This window comes from Arachis hypogaea, chromosome 5 (assembly GCF_003086295.3).
Source record: "Arachis hypogaea cultivar Tifrunner chromosome 5, arahy.Tifrunner.gnm2.J5K5, whole genome shotgun sequence".
Lineage (NCBI taxonomy): Eukaryota > Viridiplantae > Streptophyta > Magnoliopsida > Fabales > Fabaceae > Arachis > Arachis hypogaea.
In genome coordinates, this window is record NC_092040.1 from 31,488,499 (window position 1) to 31,505,220 (window position 16,722).

General features: G+C 37.4%; 1 protein-coding gene across 1 annotated transcript; it reads right to left on the reverse strand.

Annotated features, from left to right (window-relative positions):
- Positions 1-1,054: 1,054 nt before the first annotated feature.
- On the reverse strand, positions 1,055-5,598 carry LOC112801115 (uncharacterized). Its single transcript, XM_025843666.3, has 4 exons — positions 5,242-5,598; positions 4,609-4,889; positions 4,411-4,538; positions 1,055-1,381 (listed from the first exon to the last, which is right to left on the reverse strand). Exons 2-4 carry the CDS (start codon positions 4,770-4,772, stop codon positions 1,362-1,364), a joined length of 312 nt encoding a protein of 103 aa, XP_025699451.1. The 5' UTR covers positions 4,773-4,889; positions 5,242-5,598; the 3' UTR covers positions 1,055-1,361.
- Between the last annotated feature and the right edge of the window lie 11,124 nt (positions 5,599-16,722).

A 16,722-nucleotide genomic window follows, 5' to 3' on the forward strand; every position in this document is an offset into this window, starting at 1 on the left:
CAATTTTATTATACATAATCCACTCTTAAATTGCATGAAAGTTTCATCAGAATCCAAAGTCAGGTCCACAAAGAGATAAATTAAAATAATATAAAGCATTATAAAATACATTTCTTTTAATAAATCATTAATGTGTTTATTCTTGTTTTTAGTTTAAGGCTAAGTACGTCGAGAATAAATACTGTCATTTACGGGTGATAATTTTATTGGGACAGTTACTTTTATAGGACACGCGTAACACAAAGAGAATGACAGCTTATTTCATTAGGTGAGGATGAATTCTAGTTTCAGCACCATAGAACTTCCCCTTTACAATAGGAGGAGAAAATCCACACCCGTGTGGCATTCATAGACCTTTGCTCGCTTCTGAAATGCCTAATGTTATACATTAAAGAAAAAAAAAGCTTAGAATGATTTGAAATAAATTATGGGTCTTCACTCTTCATCTGTGTGTAACCGCAAATTGGCGCGTCAGTATCTGGAGAACGGGCCCCACGGTCAAGATGTCGAATAGCAGATAAAACGTATCCTATCTTTCATTATTTGAGTCCTATAGAAATATATAAATGCAAAACAACTACTGCACCGTCTAATTTTGAATTTTGATTTTGATCATTTACTTATTTTGGCTTTAAGAAGCTTGGCAATCTTTAATGTGTATCTTCCTTATATCAACTACTTTCACATCAAACTAATAAAAACAAGGCTTGTATCACCGAAAAGCATTTCGTGAATCTATTGGTTCAATAAGTCAACAAACCTTTTCTATCATCATTCAGCAAACTATGGCTCCAACATGCAGCACATACAGTAAGCTACGTCATTCTAAATAATTGATATGCATCCATTATTACGAAAGTTGAATTGTATATGAAAACGTTAAACTCAGAAATTACATGTAAAATAGGGCACATCCGCACATGCCGTATGGGATGTCTCACACGCTATCTAATAGTGCAGTAGAATGGGTTGGTTGGTTTACAAAAAATTATGAAAAGATGAGTATGGATAACATGACTCAATGTAGAGGAGGTGAAAAAATTACTCTAGCATAGGCTCACAACCTCATCAATCATAAACTCACCTGTAGCATTTGTCTGTTGCTGTTTTTAATGACGGTTCAAGCATAACAAAATTGCTCAAAAAAACTTCACACATTCTACATTGGAAGGTTCCCGAAATTGAAGCACCTTTCAAATGACAAGACTAGAGTATACACTTTGACACTTTCAGTGAGTTAAGAAAATTTAATCAAATAACATTATTAATCATAGTATCTAACAGAAACCAGTACTAAAACAAACCCGCACCTAATGGTAACAGGAAAAGTTGAAGGCGAAGTTATCATCTGCAGCTGCTTGCTATAGAGGTGTTGCAAAACCTGTCCCACCATAAACAAAATAACTGTCAGGTTTCTTGGGTTAATAACATTAATAGACAGTCTCTTTTTACTTTTACGTATCCTGGATTTTAATCTGAATTCTGAAACACAAGGTTTATTATTAGATTAGATTCTGTGTTCAAATTAGTCATCTAAGAGTCAATAATGCTGCTAACTGTATAAAGGTTTCAAACCCAGGACTAGGAGGTTTTTGCAGAACTAAAAGCATTGCCCTACACAAACATGACAAGCACAATCTAAATACTAATGAAAAGTGAAACATAATAATGAACATATTCAATAATCACTGTTTTAAACATGATTACAACAGAATGCCCCATAATGTAAAAATCCTATCACAGTATCACCTTTATTTTGATGATTTGGTGAAGCCAGGAAAGGAATGCTCATAAAGTTATGAAGTAACAAAATGGCCATCATATAAAGCAGAATGTAGAGGTATAGAAGCATAAAGTGCCAACATATTTATAAAACCAAAGTATACTTCCTTGAAAAAGACAAAAATATCATCCTCAAGGTTTATTTATCAATATTCCTTTTAATCTAATTACACTCCCTGTCATGTTACCTGGCTCAATTAGATTATAGCTAGTCAATTCTTTTGTCTTGTAGAGTTTTATGCACTTCTCTTCTATCAAACTAGCTACCTACCCTTCATTTTAGAATAGCTATAACTTAAAGAAGCCCCATCTGTTGGCCAAGTGTTTCTTTTGTAAATTATAGAAAACTAATAATAAACAACACTTCGTAAGACTCTTCTCTCAACTTAACTGAATATTAACAGCTAACTCATTAGATGACCTTTCTTTTCTTTTCTTTTTTGGTGAAATGGAATTCATTACAAGAAAAAACAAATTAACTAAAATTTTTAAACTGAGCCCTAAACATTGACAACATATCTAGTAATAGCACACGAGCTGACAATGGGTTGATGCTTTCATATGCTTCACTAATCCATTCAATGTATGATATGTGGCCTCAATATGAGGATGTGAGGAATGGCCAACAAGAAATTCATGTACAACTCCATCAACACTAATCCAACTACTTCCTGGCTGTTTCTTGATTCCCTTCTCTTTCATTTCCAACCTCAGTGCTGAGACATCACTCCATTGGCTATCATATGCAAGTGCATTGGCCAGCATCACATACCCTCCTGAATTATCTGGATCTACTTCAACAAGCTTCATCGAAACCTCTTGGGCAAGCTCAACTCTAGAGTGGAGCAAGCAACCCCCAAGCAATGCACCCCACACAAAATTGTTTGGCTTGAAAGGCATGGAAGCCACAACCTCAAGAGCTTCTTCTATGCATCCAACTCTTGCAAGAAGATCAATGTAACAGGCATAATGTTCTAATTTGAGAGAAGTGGAATAAACCATTTCTTTGAATATCCTGCGCCCTGTCTCCAACATCCCACAATGACTGCATGCACATAGAACTCCAAGAACTGTACTGGCATTGGGTTGTAGGCCAAATTCTGGCATTTTGTAGAAGAGTCTCACTGCATCCTTTCCCTCACCATTTACTGCAAGACCCATGATCATTGCATTGAATAAAATGACGTCTTTGGATACTGTATGCTCGAAAACATCCTTTGCCCTATCTAAACAGCCACATTTAGAATACATATCAACCAAAGCTGTGGCGAGAATTCTGTTTGACCCAATCGTATCTTTATGTCTTGTAGATATCAAGTAATTATGAACCCAACCACCAAGGTTCATATCACCAATTTGAGCACATGCCGAAAGCACACTAACCATTGTAATGTGGTTAGGACTAACGGTTTGTTCTTTAACCATCACGCGGAAGAGACTTAGAGCCTCCACAGGGCACCCGTTTTGAATATATGCACTTACCATAGTGTTCCAAGGAATTACACTTCTTTTTCCTGCTACAGAAATTCGGTCAAACCTTTCTCTACTCTTCTCAATCATTCCCCATTTACCATACAAATGAACAAGGATAGTGTTAACTGAATCAAGGCAAAGTTCTTTAGGATTCATGTCGTCATCAACCAATACTGAGAGAGCCCCAACCCATTTCTCAATTCTAGGCATTTGAAGGCTGGAACAAGCTGATAAAGCACTGACCATGGTATCACTTTGGGGATGCAAATTCTGGCGAATCATTGCATAAAAAATCTGCAGAACCTCCTCACTTTGGCCAGACTTAGCATAACCAGCAATCAAGGAAGTCCAACAGTTAACTGCACTTTTGTCAGGAATTTCATCGAACAATTTACGTGCAGACACTAAATCACTAAAGCCTTTGGCATATACAGCAACCAAGCCATTACATACAAATGGGTCAGATAGGAAGCCCATCTTCTGAACATGGGTATGAACCTGTTCAACAAAGCAAGCATCTTTGGACTGAAAGCATGCCTTGAGGAGGAACGAGAAGGTCAAGCCATTGGGCGAAAGAAGATGCTGTTTCAGACCCTTGAACATGGAAAAGGAGTCGAGATAGCAACCCTCTTCAGCAAGGACTCTGATAATGGCGTTGAAAGGGAAGATATTTGGACTGTAGAGACAATGAAACACATGGAGAGCAATGCGAGAAGGGTAGTGGCCAATGAGACGGGTAGCTATGAGGTTGTTCTGATGAGCGCCAAGTTGGAAAATACGTGCATGGATTTGGAGAAGGTGAGAACGGGGAACATGACCTTGTAGGAGGGTAGTGAGGTTCGAGAAGGTGGCTGGGTTTGAATTGGAAGAGGAAGGTGAAGTATGAAGGAGGGCTAGAGCAGAGGAGGAGCGATTTCCGAAATTTAGTGTCGTAGGAATGACAGAATTTTGGGACAGTGCACGCATATTTTCAATTATCATTAGGAATTTAGGGGAGCTATAATTGGATGACAATGCATAAAAAAGTAAAAACTACACTCATAACTATGGTATTGGTAATAGAAATGATAAGATTAAAGTGGATGATATAAACTTAGTAGAGCATAATAGGTGAAGTAAAATGTGAAGAAAAGTGGGAGAAGGAAGAAATGGTACCTTCAGAGAGACAACCCCAGTTAGTATTGTGCAAAGAGAGGAGGGAAGTGAACAAGGCAGAGGCAGTAGCGCTATGTAATGGCGTCAGAGACACTAGTTGTGCAACACCTGCTAACTGCTCCGGAACCCTAAAAGACACAACCAAAACTGTTATGATTCACGTAAGGGGCACATAAACGAAGGGGGAAATGAGCTCACCTTGGAAAGGAGAGTGAGCGCTTCTGGGTATAAGTTCTAGAAGGAGAAGAAGGTAAGCCATTGAGTTTAACAAGGGGAAAAGATCGACGAGAAAAGAGGGTTCTAGCTGAGGAAGAAGAAGCTAGTTGGAGGGTTTTCCTTGCACAATTAGCCGCCACAGCCATGTCTCTTCCTATAATGCACTAAAATGCCGTTTGAAAGAAAATATCGAGCACTAATTGGATTGGCTTGGTTTTCCGGTTTTTAAACTGTTTTCTGTGTCACCAATGTTCTCACTTTCCCTGTGATGGAAAAAAAAAAAATTAGAACCAAATAATTAGAACCAAGAAGAAATAATCATAACCAAAAATCAGAACATAACCAAAACCCTGCCCCAAAAATCAGAACCAACAACACATCATCATAAGCAGAAATCAGAAGGGAAAAAAAAATCAGTCCAGAACAAAAAAAGAACAGCTCAGCAGCAACCCCAGGAATACAAATTCTGTTCATCAGAATTCAGCAGCCCCATAAATAAAAATTCAGCAAAAGCTAGTTTTAATTTTGTTTAAATTCAAAAGATGAAATGTGATCAATTATAACAAGATAAAATTAGAAAGCAGAAACAAATAATTTGGTAACAAATAAAATTACCTGAGGCATCTCCATTCTAGAGATTCAGAGAGCGTGGAGGAAAGTGTGGAGGATGATGGCAGCAGCGGACCGAGGAAGTAGACGGCTCTGAAACGGAGGAAGGCGACTGCGGCTGCGAAACGGAGGAACGCGAGTAGGCAACGGCGCTGTGACGCTGTCCGCCGGCGGAGAGTGAAGAGTGGAGGGGGCGGGGGGCTGTGACTGTGAGGAGAGTGTGTTACACTGTTAGGGTTAGTGAGGGGAGTGTCAGGGTTAAGGGTATTTTGGGATTTTCGTCATTTTTTTTCTTTGGTTCAGGTTTTTTATTTTAAAAGCGAGAATCGAGCTGAACAATGAACATAACAACAAAACTTTCGGGCTGGTTTTCGTTTTGGTATTTTTATATAAAAATAAGAGAAAAGGACAATTTAGTCCCTGACCTTTTAACCCGCAGATATTTTCGTCCTTGAGTATCGTAAAATATATTTAAATTCCTGACATTCTTGAAAATAAGACCGATTAGTCCCTCCGTCCATGAGCCACCCTCAGTGCAGACGGAAAATACTGAGCTGGCTCCCCCTATGCTTACCTGGCTCAACGGCATTCCCATGTGGCACGTTAGTGGGATGGAGGTTTTGAAAACGGGACACATAAGTCCCTCTCACTCAAGTAATTTTAGTAAAATGACTACATTGCCCTTAACCATAATTCTATCCTCACCGCCTCTCTCCTCTTCACCTGCGCAGCCCCCAACCCTCCTCTCCTCACTCTTTCTGCCTTCTCAATCATACATACACAAAATAAATGCATTCACACACATGGAAGAGAGATCCGAGAAGGGAGATGCGTTGCCGGTAGGGTGTGGGCCGCCGTCACGCCATCGTCAAGATGGAGGGAGGAGCCGTCGCCGCCACGCCTCACCGTCGATCTCCTCTTCACCTGCGCAGCCCCCAACCCTCCTCTCCTCACTCTTTCTGCCTTATCAACCATACACACACAAAACAAATGCATTCACACACATGGAAGAGAGATCCGAGAAGGGAGATGCGTCGCCGGTAGGGTGTGGGCCGCCGTCACGCCATCGTCAAGCTGGAGAGAGGAGCCGTCGCCGCCACGCCTCACCGTCGAATTCCCACGCCGTTGTCACTGCCGCTCCTGAAGAGAGGCGCCGCTGGAGGGTCCTCGCCACCGTTCTCGTGCTTCATCATCGCCGTTTACCTTCCATCCAGTCCAAGCCGCCGCACAAGGGAGCCAAGGAAGAAGTAGCCGCCACTGTGCCATGCATCGCCACCGACCTGCCTTGAAGTTGCCATCGTGGATCAGATCTAAGGCGAGAGAGAGAGAGAGACACGAAGAAGGGAATCGCACGCTGCCATCGTCGCCATTACTGAAATCTGAACAAGTCTTCTCCTCACCACTAGCCGCCACCATGAATGAACGACCCAAACGAATTTTAGTATTAGGGCAGCACTCAAAACGACGTCGTTTTGAGTGAGAGGGACTTATATGTCCCGTTTTCAAAACCTCCATCCCATTAACGTGCCACGTAGGAACACCGTTGAGCCAAGTAAGCATAGGGGGAGCCAGCTCAGCATTTTCCATCCGCTCTGAGGGTGGCTCAGGGACGAAGGGACTGATCGGTCTTATTTTCAGGAACGTCAAGAATTTAAATGTATTTTACAATGCTCAGGGACGAAAATGTCTGCGGATTAAAAGGTCAGCGACTAAATTGTCCTTTTCTCTAAAAATAAAGATAAAGCATAAAAATATAATTAATTAAATATATTTTAAAAAGATAAAACAAAGTTAAAAATATATTTCTGTTATGATAATTCTGTGTTTATTCAGTTATTTTTTTATTGTTTTTAAGAGATTAATTTTTATATTTTTATTTTTAAAATTATAAATTTAATAAAATAATTTAAAAATTAAAAATAAAAAATATTTAAAATAAATATAAAAAAATTATAAATTATTTAATTTTTAGAATATATAAGATTTATAAATGTGAATTAAATAAGATATTAAAAATTATTATGTTGTTATTATATATAATAAAATAAGATAAATATTTATGAAGTAATTATTTATAAACATCATATAAGTTTATTTTTTTAATATTATTTAATTTAATGCAAAGATAAAAAAATTATATTCAAAGTATTTTTTATCTTTATGTATAATTTTAATGGATAAAAAATATTTTATTTTTTTATTTTATATTTAATTTATTAAATTATTTTTAATTTTATTAATTTTTAAAATTATTAATTTATACTTTTATTATATTCTTTTATTATATCACACACTATTATTTTCTCGTATTATTATTTTCTATACACATACTTGTCATTGTCTCATCGCCACTGTTATATTGTCTCGTTCTCCTTTAGTATTTTTTTTCTCCTCCCATCTTCTCTTAACTCGATTATAATTAATTATCAACAAGTACCATTATTGCAACTTTCAATCTTGTCCATCGATTTAATCTATAACCATTCATTCTATTAATTTTTATGAGTTGTTAAAGTGTTATTCAAAAAATAATTTGTTTAAGTGTCTTTTGAATATCTAAATGTATAAAAATAATATTTTTTGTTGTGTGTGTTAAGTCGTCTTATTGTTCTTGATGGTTTCAGTGGCTAAGAGAAGGGGGGTTGAATCTTAGCCCCCTTTTTTTATTACACTTTCTGTTCTTGAGAGGAGACTTTTCTGTTTTTGTCTCGTCCCTAGCCACGAGACTTTTTACTTTTGTCTCGTCACTTGGCACGAGACATTTTTTATTTTAGCTCCTGTGCAACAGAAACAGAAATGAAAAAGTAGAGAGAGAAGATTACACCCAGATATATCCTGGTTCAGCTGCTAAGTGCAATGCAGCCTACATCCAGTCTCCATCACAACAATGATAGAATTTCACTATAATCATCCAGATTACAAATTGTAAAGTGCTAACCCAACTTACAAGGGGATTCCCACAGAATCATGAAACACAACATAGATAAACAAAGGAACTCTAAGACATCTATGGCTTTTTCTTTTAATTTTGCACTCTCTGCCTTTTTCCGCTCTATGGCCTTTTCATACAAACCTCACTGTTTGCCTTTTTCCATGAGACTCAAGACATGACAAAATTAAACAGAAAAATACTAAACAGAATACATTGAAGGAGAAGAAAATCTGTAAGCTTAGGTAGCTATGAGACTTCTGTGCCTTGTACTCTCACTTTCTTTCCTTGAATCAAACCATGACTGTTCACCCCTTTTATAGAGAGGTGAAGCCTTCACAGTTGAAACACACACCCGAGCTTAGCTTCCTTTCCTTCAAAATAAACCGGTTCGGCCACAGAGAGAGAAGAGGTAACTAATGCAAAACCAACATGCAAATACCTCTAGTCCTTCCTTGGTCCTCACTCTTCCTCAATCCGAGCGCTCCATCCTTGGCTTCCTCTCCAAGATGGATTTCTGGCCCTTGATGCTTCATGATGATGATGGCTTCATCTGCTCCAATCTCTGCCTCTTCCATCACTTCGCCACTCTAGCTACTTCCTGTGGTGGTTGAGCAGAATCAGAGACAAGCCATCCTCCAAAGATCTTCTTTGCTGGCCGAATCTTCATCTTTCTTTTTGAGTATGAAGGATCCGAGATTACCTCACCAAATCTTACCACGTTTTGGTGATTATCTCAGCCACAACATACTTTTGGTTTTCTTTTCCGTGCCATCATTAACTTGATGGTCTTGATGCATGCAGCTTCTTCTTTTTCTTTTTGGTAGCTCCATGTAGCTTCCATGGTTTTCTGGTCAATAACCGAAGAAGAAGAAGAAAGAGATGAGAGAGAATAAGCAACTTGGAAGAAAAGCAATTGAATGTGTTAATCAATATCATTACAAAGTTGCTTTTACTTCCTTTAGAGTAGCGTGCAGCATTAAGCAATCAATCTTGTCAAACACAATTTCTCTCTTATAGTTCCCATGCATGTATTCAATTCACTTTATTAAAGATTTTGAATTCTACCACATGCTTGAATTGGGTTCCGTTGAAGGCAACCTTTGCTTTCATTCAAATTTGGTTTCGGACCAAACTTGGAAGTATTCAACAAAAATTAATGTTGAGCTTGGTAGCAACAAAATTAATCTGGCCCAATATAATAACTGGCTTCAGCCACAAACTCATTTGGACACTCAATGCTGAGCCAATAATAAAACAGTTGGGCTTGTTAATTTTCTTTTGTTTCGGCCCAAAAGTTTCAGCCATATATGATCATAGTATACTAACACCAAAGCTGAATTGGGCTTGCACCAGAGTTTTATTTTCGGCCCATTTTATACCTGCACAGTAAAATTAATTAATTAACATATATGAATCAAAATTAGATTAATAATTTTGCTGTTAATAATGTTTGATCATCATCAATTTAAATTAGAGTTTTCCAAACTCATCAATCTCCCCCTTGATGATAAACATTATTAAAATTGAAATGGAAAAAAATTTTAAAGATTGAGTAAGGAATACTCCCTTTGAATTTGAATTTCTCCCCCTTTCTAAATGTTACATGACTCCCCCTTAATGTATGCTATTTTACCAAGGGAAGCACTAACCTGTGACATTTTAATCAAGCTTCAAGAACAATGTTATTTAGCATGTTATATGATGCTAAATGCTTGATTTATGAGCAGTTTTAAATTAATAATCAAAACTTATTTGATATCATAAACTGATTTTCTGCTCAATATACACACAACATAATCATACTGAAATAGTTTTTGCTTGTTCAAAAATATTTTCCAATCAGTTCAGAGCAATCACAGTTATGGTAGGAAAAAGTAATTTTCTAGATGTAATCTTTCCAAACACAGCAACTATTTCCAATCAAAACCTAAAAGAACTGCCAAAAATAAATCCAACATTAAGCAATTTATCTAGGTAGTTCAACTGTATCATAAACACAGTAAGCACATTTTACAAAGATAAATATTAAATATCGGCAGCAATATAACCAATCAGATGCATTAAAATATAAACAAAATATGATCAAACAGACCAACAATTAACATTGGCAGCAATATAACCAGTCAGATGCATCACAAAACAGACAAAATATGATCAAGCAGACCAACAAACAGTTAACATTGGTGATCATGAATTCTCACGGGAGAATTTCACCCCTGTTTTTCAATTTCAATTTTCAGCATTTTCTCCCCCTTTTGTCATCAAAGGGGCACCTACAAACAGTTTTGAGTAAGCAAAATATTCAGAATATAATCAAAACACAGCAGAGTTTTCACAGAGTATCTCAGAGTCATAAGAGTATCCAACCCAACAAAATAAAGTACCAGATTGAGCCTACTTTAGCCAATATCATAAACTAAAACAGAGAATTAATCATCAGACAGGTTGAGATCAGAATCTCCTTCATCATCTTCATTGTCAACTCCTAAATCATTCTCCAAATTTTCCAGCATTAGTCCCACTCTATCTTTGCATCTCATCCATGCCTTTTCATTTTCATATGCCAATTTACGTGCAGCCTTATGAGATTGCACCATGACTTCTGACATATTTGAAAGTTCTGTGAGAATTTCTTTGATGGATTTGGCAGTTTTGGAGGACTCAGGTCTGCCCTCAAACTCGCTTTCTGAAGCCATAGATTTCTTGCTTTTGGTTCTTTTCACTGCTCCGCCTCCTTTGACCATTGACATTTTATTCTCTACTTTCTCATTCAAAATGTCAACTTTAAAAAATTCAAAGATACTGGTTAAGAGCATACCATAGGGCAGATTTGCCTTTTTGGTGCTCCTGACCGAGTCCCACATATGGCGAATCATAATATAACCAAAAGAAATGGGAGTTGATGTAACAAGAGCAAATAAGATGAGAGAGTCAGAATATGTTACTCTGTTATGAGACCTGCTTTGAGGAGTGAGAATATGGGTGATGATTCTGTGGAGCAATGAGTTGGTGGAACCTAAAGCCTTGTGAGTAGGAATATTTCCATCTAAGCCTGAGAGATTCTCACATATGTGTTGAAGAACCACAGTATGAGTGACGTCGATTTGTGAGTCCCACCGTTCAGCCATATATGCTTTCGGTCCTTCATCCTTGTAGCCCAAGGCAGTTCCAATGGTGGCAGCGTCAAGAGTAATGTGAACTCTTTTCACATATGAATGGATGGTGCCATCAATAAGACGCATGTTTGCGTAGAACTCTCGGACCAAGCCTGGATACACTGGTTTCTGAATCTGAAGCAGAGGAGTCCATTGAAGCAGTTCAAAAAGTGGAGAGACATTTATGCCCTTGGCAGCGAGATTCTCAAGGTTGACAAGGTACGTCAAACAAAGATGACGTTTTTGTATGACCTCCTTGTGAAATTCATAGGAAGTGCAGGAGTTGAATCTTGCAGGATCGAAATAGGAGTGATTCTTGGCAAATTTGATTTTGAACTCCAGAGATTCCAGATTGGCCAGTTCCATGGTGTTGTTTCGAGCAAAGCTTTTTGATTTCTGACCACTCTTCCCAGGTGTGGCTTTCTTCGGTGATGGTGGTGGTGATGTGATGGGTGACATGTGAGATGATTCTTCCTCAACACTTGGTTCCTTGTTTTTGCCTCTGCCTGAGCTTTTATGGGCAATCACCTTCTTTCTCATAGTGGAGGTATGTTTGGATGGTGGTGAAGGAGAAGATGAGGATGTAGAATGAATGTGGATGTGAGTGTGGGTTTGTGGAGAAGGAGTCTTCTGAGAAAGCCGAATACGTTCACTTTTTCTAGGGCTCGTTTTCTTCTTCATGATGAAGAGAAGATATGGAGACGAAAGAATAGGAAATGACCTAAGAGTGTGGTGAGTGGAGAGAGGTTAGTGGTGCATTAAATGTTGATTGGAAAGGGAAGTTAATAATCAATGTGGCGCGGTTATTAACCAAGGGGTTTTGAAAAAGGTGGTTTCCTAGAATCAAGGGATTAGGTGGAGAGAAGGATTTGATTTTACAATAACTACTTCAAAAAAGATTTGAAATGACAACAAAAAGATTTTGTTCATCATAAAATTAGGGATAAAAAAGAAGTCAAGGTGGGGTCAAATAAGATTTTGTGGGGCCCATCAGAAGCAAAGTCTGCGCAGCCTCCCCCTTAATCATAGCTACTCCAACATGCCTTGATTTTATCTCGTCCATTCCTACGAGATAAAACTGGACAAAATCAGACATTCACAAATTTTCAACCTGATTTAAATCAAATATTCCCAAACTTTTCTTTAACAAACAGAATCTATCTTCACAGAGGGGTTTTGTAAAAATATTAGCAATTTGTTCTTCAGATTTTACAAATTGAATATCAATAGTACCCTTTTGCACATGTTCTCTAATAAAATGATATTTGATTTTAATGTGCTTTGTTCTTGAGTGCAAAACAGGATTTTTTGAAATGTTTATTGCACTCATGTTATCACAAAATAAGGGTATACTATTGATCTTTAATTTGTAATCTTCCAATTGAGTTTTTAACCAAATTAATTGTGAACAACAAGCAGATGCGGATATATATTCAGCTTCAGCTGTGGATAGAGCCACTATGGCTTGTTTCTTGCTTGACCACATGTTGAGTGAGCTTCCAAGGAAGCAACACATGCCGGAGGTGCTCCTTATATCCACTCTATCTCCCGCATAATCTGCATCACAAAATCCTACTGCACAAAAATCATCAGATTTTGGATAACATAAGTCATAATCACATGTTCCCTTAATATATCTAATGATGCGTTTAACGGCCGATAGATGGGATTCTTTTGGGTGTGATTGAAATCTTGAACATACACCCACACTTTGAACTATATCCGGTCTAGAGGAGGTAAGATACATTAACGAACCAATCATTCCCCTATACCGTGTTTCATCCACATCTTTGCCATTATCATCTTTTTCAAGTTTATTATTTGGATGCATTGGTGTTCCCATTGGTTTGGAATTTTCTAAGCCAAATTTCTTTATCAATTCTTTTGCATACTTGCCTTGGTGAATAAAGGTACCACTAGGAGTTTGTTTAATTTGGAGGCCAAGAAAGAAAGTTAGCTCTCCCATTAAACTCATTTCAAACTCACTAGTCATGAGTTTTCCAAACTCTTCACACAAGGACTCATTGGCCGATCCAAACACAATATCATCCACATAAACTTGAACAAGAAGAATATCATCATTAGAAACTTTAATGAACAAAGTAGTGTTGGTAGTTTCCCTTTGAAAATGATTTTCTAATAGGAAGGCACTAAGCCTTTCATACCAAGCTCTTGGAGCTTGCCTAAGGCCATAAAGGGCCTTTGAGAGTTTAAAAACATGGTTTGAAAAATCTTTATGTTCAAAACCGGGGGTTGAGCCACATACACTTCTCTATCAATAAAGCCATTAAGGAAAGTACATTTGACATCCATTTGAAACATTTTGAAACCTTTATGGGCAGCATAGGCAAGAAGCAACCTAATTGCTTCCATTCTAGCTACCGGAGCAAAAGACTCATCAAAATCAATTCCCTCTTCTTGATCGTAACGTTGGGCCACTAATCTAGCCTTGTTACGAACAACTTGTCCATCCTCTCCAAGTTTATTTTTAAATACCCACTTAGTACCCGTTACCTTCTTACCATCCGGATGAGGTACTAATGTCCAAACCTCATTCTTGTCAAATTGAGCAAGCTCTTTGATGAGCGGATAATTTATACGCTTTTTGGCATTATTTTTAGGTAGTTTTTAGTAAGTTCAAGCTACTTTTAGGGATGTTTTCATTAGTTTTTATGTTAAATTTACATTTCTGGACTTTACTATGAGTTTGTGTGGTTTTCTGTGATTTCAGGTAAATTCTGGCTGAAATTGAGGGACTTGAGCAAAACTCTGAAAAAGGCTGACAAAAGGACTGCTGATGCTGTTGGAATCTGACCTCCCTGCACTCGAAATGGATTTTCTGGAGCTACAGAACTACAAATGGCGCGCTCTCAATGGAGTTGGAAAGTAGACATCCAGAGCTTTCCAGAAATATATAATAGTCCATACTTTATTTGGAGATTGACGACATAACTTGGCGTTGAACGCCAAGTACATGCTGCTGTCTGGAGTTAAACGCCAGAAAAACGTCATGATCCGGAGTTGAACGCCCAAAACACGTTATAACTCGGAGTTCAACTCCAAGTAAAGCCTCAGCTCGTGGATAGATCAAGCTCAGCCCAAACATACACCAAGTGGGCCCCGGAAGTGAATTTATGCATCAATTACTTACTCATGTAAACCCTAGTAGCTAGTCTAGTATAAATAGGATAAGTTACTTTTGTATTAGAAATCTTTGGTCTCAGTTTTGTTTTATTCTTCATCTTAGGAGGCTATTGATCACATTCAGGGGGGCTGGCCATTCGGCCATGCCTGAACCTTTTACTTATGTATTTTCAACAGTGGAGTTTCTGCACACCATAGATTAAGGGTGTGGAGCTCTGCTGTACCTCAAGTTTCAATACAATCACTATTACTTTTTATTCAATTCCCTTTTATTCTTATTCCAAGATATACGCTACACTTAACTTTGATGAATGTGATGATCCGTGACACTCATCATCATTCTCACCTATGAACGTGCGTGACTGACAACCACTTCCGTTCTACCTTAGGCCGGGCGCATATCTCTTAGATTCCCCAACAGAATCTTCGTGGTATAAGCTAGATAGATGGCGGCATTCATGAGGATCCGGAAAGTCTAACCTTGTCTGTGGTATTCCAAGTAGGATCCTGGGAATCCAGAAAGTCTAACCTTGTCTGTGGTATTCCGAGTAGGGTTCCGGTATTGAATGACTGTGACGAGCTTCAAACTCCTGAAGGCTGGGCGTTAGTGACAAACGCAAAAGAATCAATGGATTATATTCCAACCTGATTGAGAACCGACAGATGATTAGCCGTGCTGTGACAGAGCATAGGAACGTTTTCACTGAGAGGACGGGATGTAGCCATCAACCATGGGTGATGCCTCCAGACGATTAACCGTGCAGTGACAGCGCATAGGATCATTTTCCCGAGAGGATTGAAAGTAGCCACCGCTGATGGTGATGCCCTACATACAGCTTGCCATGGAAAGGAGTAAGAAGGAGTGAAGGAAGAGTGAGTAGTGAAGCAGAGTTTCAAGAGGAGCACAGCATCTCCATACACCTATCTGAAATTCTCACTATTGATTTACATAAGTATTTCTATCCTATTTTATTTTCTGTTTATTTTTATTAATCATATTTGATTTTCTAAATTCCATAATTTTATCCCCCTGACTGGGATTTACAAGATGACCATAGCTTGCTTCATACCAACAATCTCTGTGGGATCGACCCTTACTCGCGTAAGGTTTATTACTTGGACGACCCAGTACACTTGCTGGTTAGTTGAACGGAGTTGTGAACTATGGTATTGGCATCATGTTTTTGGCGCCATTACCAGAGAATGAAAAGCAATGAATTTTGCAAAATGGAATAACAATTGAATCACAATTTCGTCCACCAAGTTTTTGGTGCCGTTGCCGGGGATTGTTCGAGTATGGACAACTGACGGTTCATCTTGTTGCTCAGATTAGGTAATTTTCTTTTCAAAAACTCTTTCAAAAATTTTTCTTTTCTTTTTCGTTTTTCCAAACTTTATTTTCGAAAAAAAAATTTAATAAAAATACAAAAAAATTAGAAAATCATAAAAATAAAAAATTATTTTGTGTTTCTTGTTTGAGTCTTGAGTCAATTTTTAAGTTTGGTGTCAATTGCATGCTTTTAAAATTTTTCTTGCATTTTTTCGAAAATCTCATGCATTCATAGTGTTCTTCATGATCTTCAAGTTGTTCTTGACAAGTCTCCTTGTTTGATCTTGATGATTTCTTGTTTTGTGTTGTTTGTTGTTTTTCATGTGCACTTTTGCATTCATATTTTCCATGCATTAAATATTTCTAAGTTTGGTGTCTTGCATATTTTCTTTGCATCAAAATTTTTTCAAAATCATGTTCTTGATGTTCATCATGATCTTCAAAGTGTTCTTGGTGTTCATCTTGACATTCATAGCATTCTTGCATGCATTCATTGTTTTGATCTAAAAATTTCATGCATTGAGTATTTTTGTTGTTTTTCTCTCTCATAATTAAAAATTCAAAAATCAAAAAATATCTTTTCCTTATTTCCCTCCAAATTTTCGAAATTTTGGGTTGACTTGGTCAAAAATTTTTAAAATTAGTTGTTTCTTACAAGTCAAGTCAAAATTTCAATTTTAAAAATCTTATCTTTTTAAAATCTTTTTCAAAAATCATATCTTCTTCATTTTTTTTTATAATTTTCAAAAATTTCAAAAACCTTTTTCAAAAATATTTTCAAAATCTTTTTCTTATCTCTATATCATATTTTCGAAAATTCACTAATAATTAATGTGATTGGTTCAAAAATTTGAATTTTGTTACTTTCTTGTTAAGAAAGGTTCAATCTTTAAGTTCTAGAATCTTATCTTGTAGTTTCTTGTTAG

What these genes read in the sequence shown, in the direction of transcription:
- LOC112801115 (XM_025843666.3), bottom strand. Translation starts at nt 4,772, where the DNA reads ATGGCTGTGGCGGCTAATTGTGCAAGGAAAACCCTCCAACTAGCTTCT. An exon ending in CGCTCACTCTCCTTTCCAAG is followed by an intron (nt 4,539 to 4,608) that starts GTGAGCTCATTT and finishes TGTGTCTTTTAG; the next exon opens with GGTTCCGGAGCAGTTAGCAG. An exon ending in CTGGGGTTGTCTCTCTGAAG is followed by an intron (nt 1,382 to 4,410) that starts GTACCATTTCTT and finishes ATGGTGGGACAG; the next exon opens with GTTTTGCAACACCTCTATAG.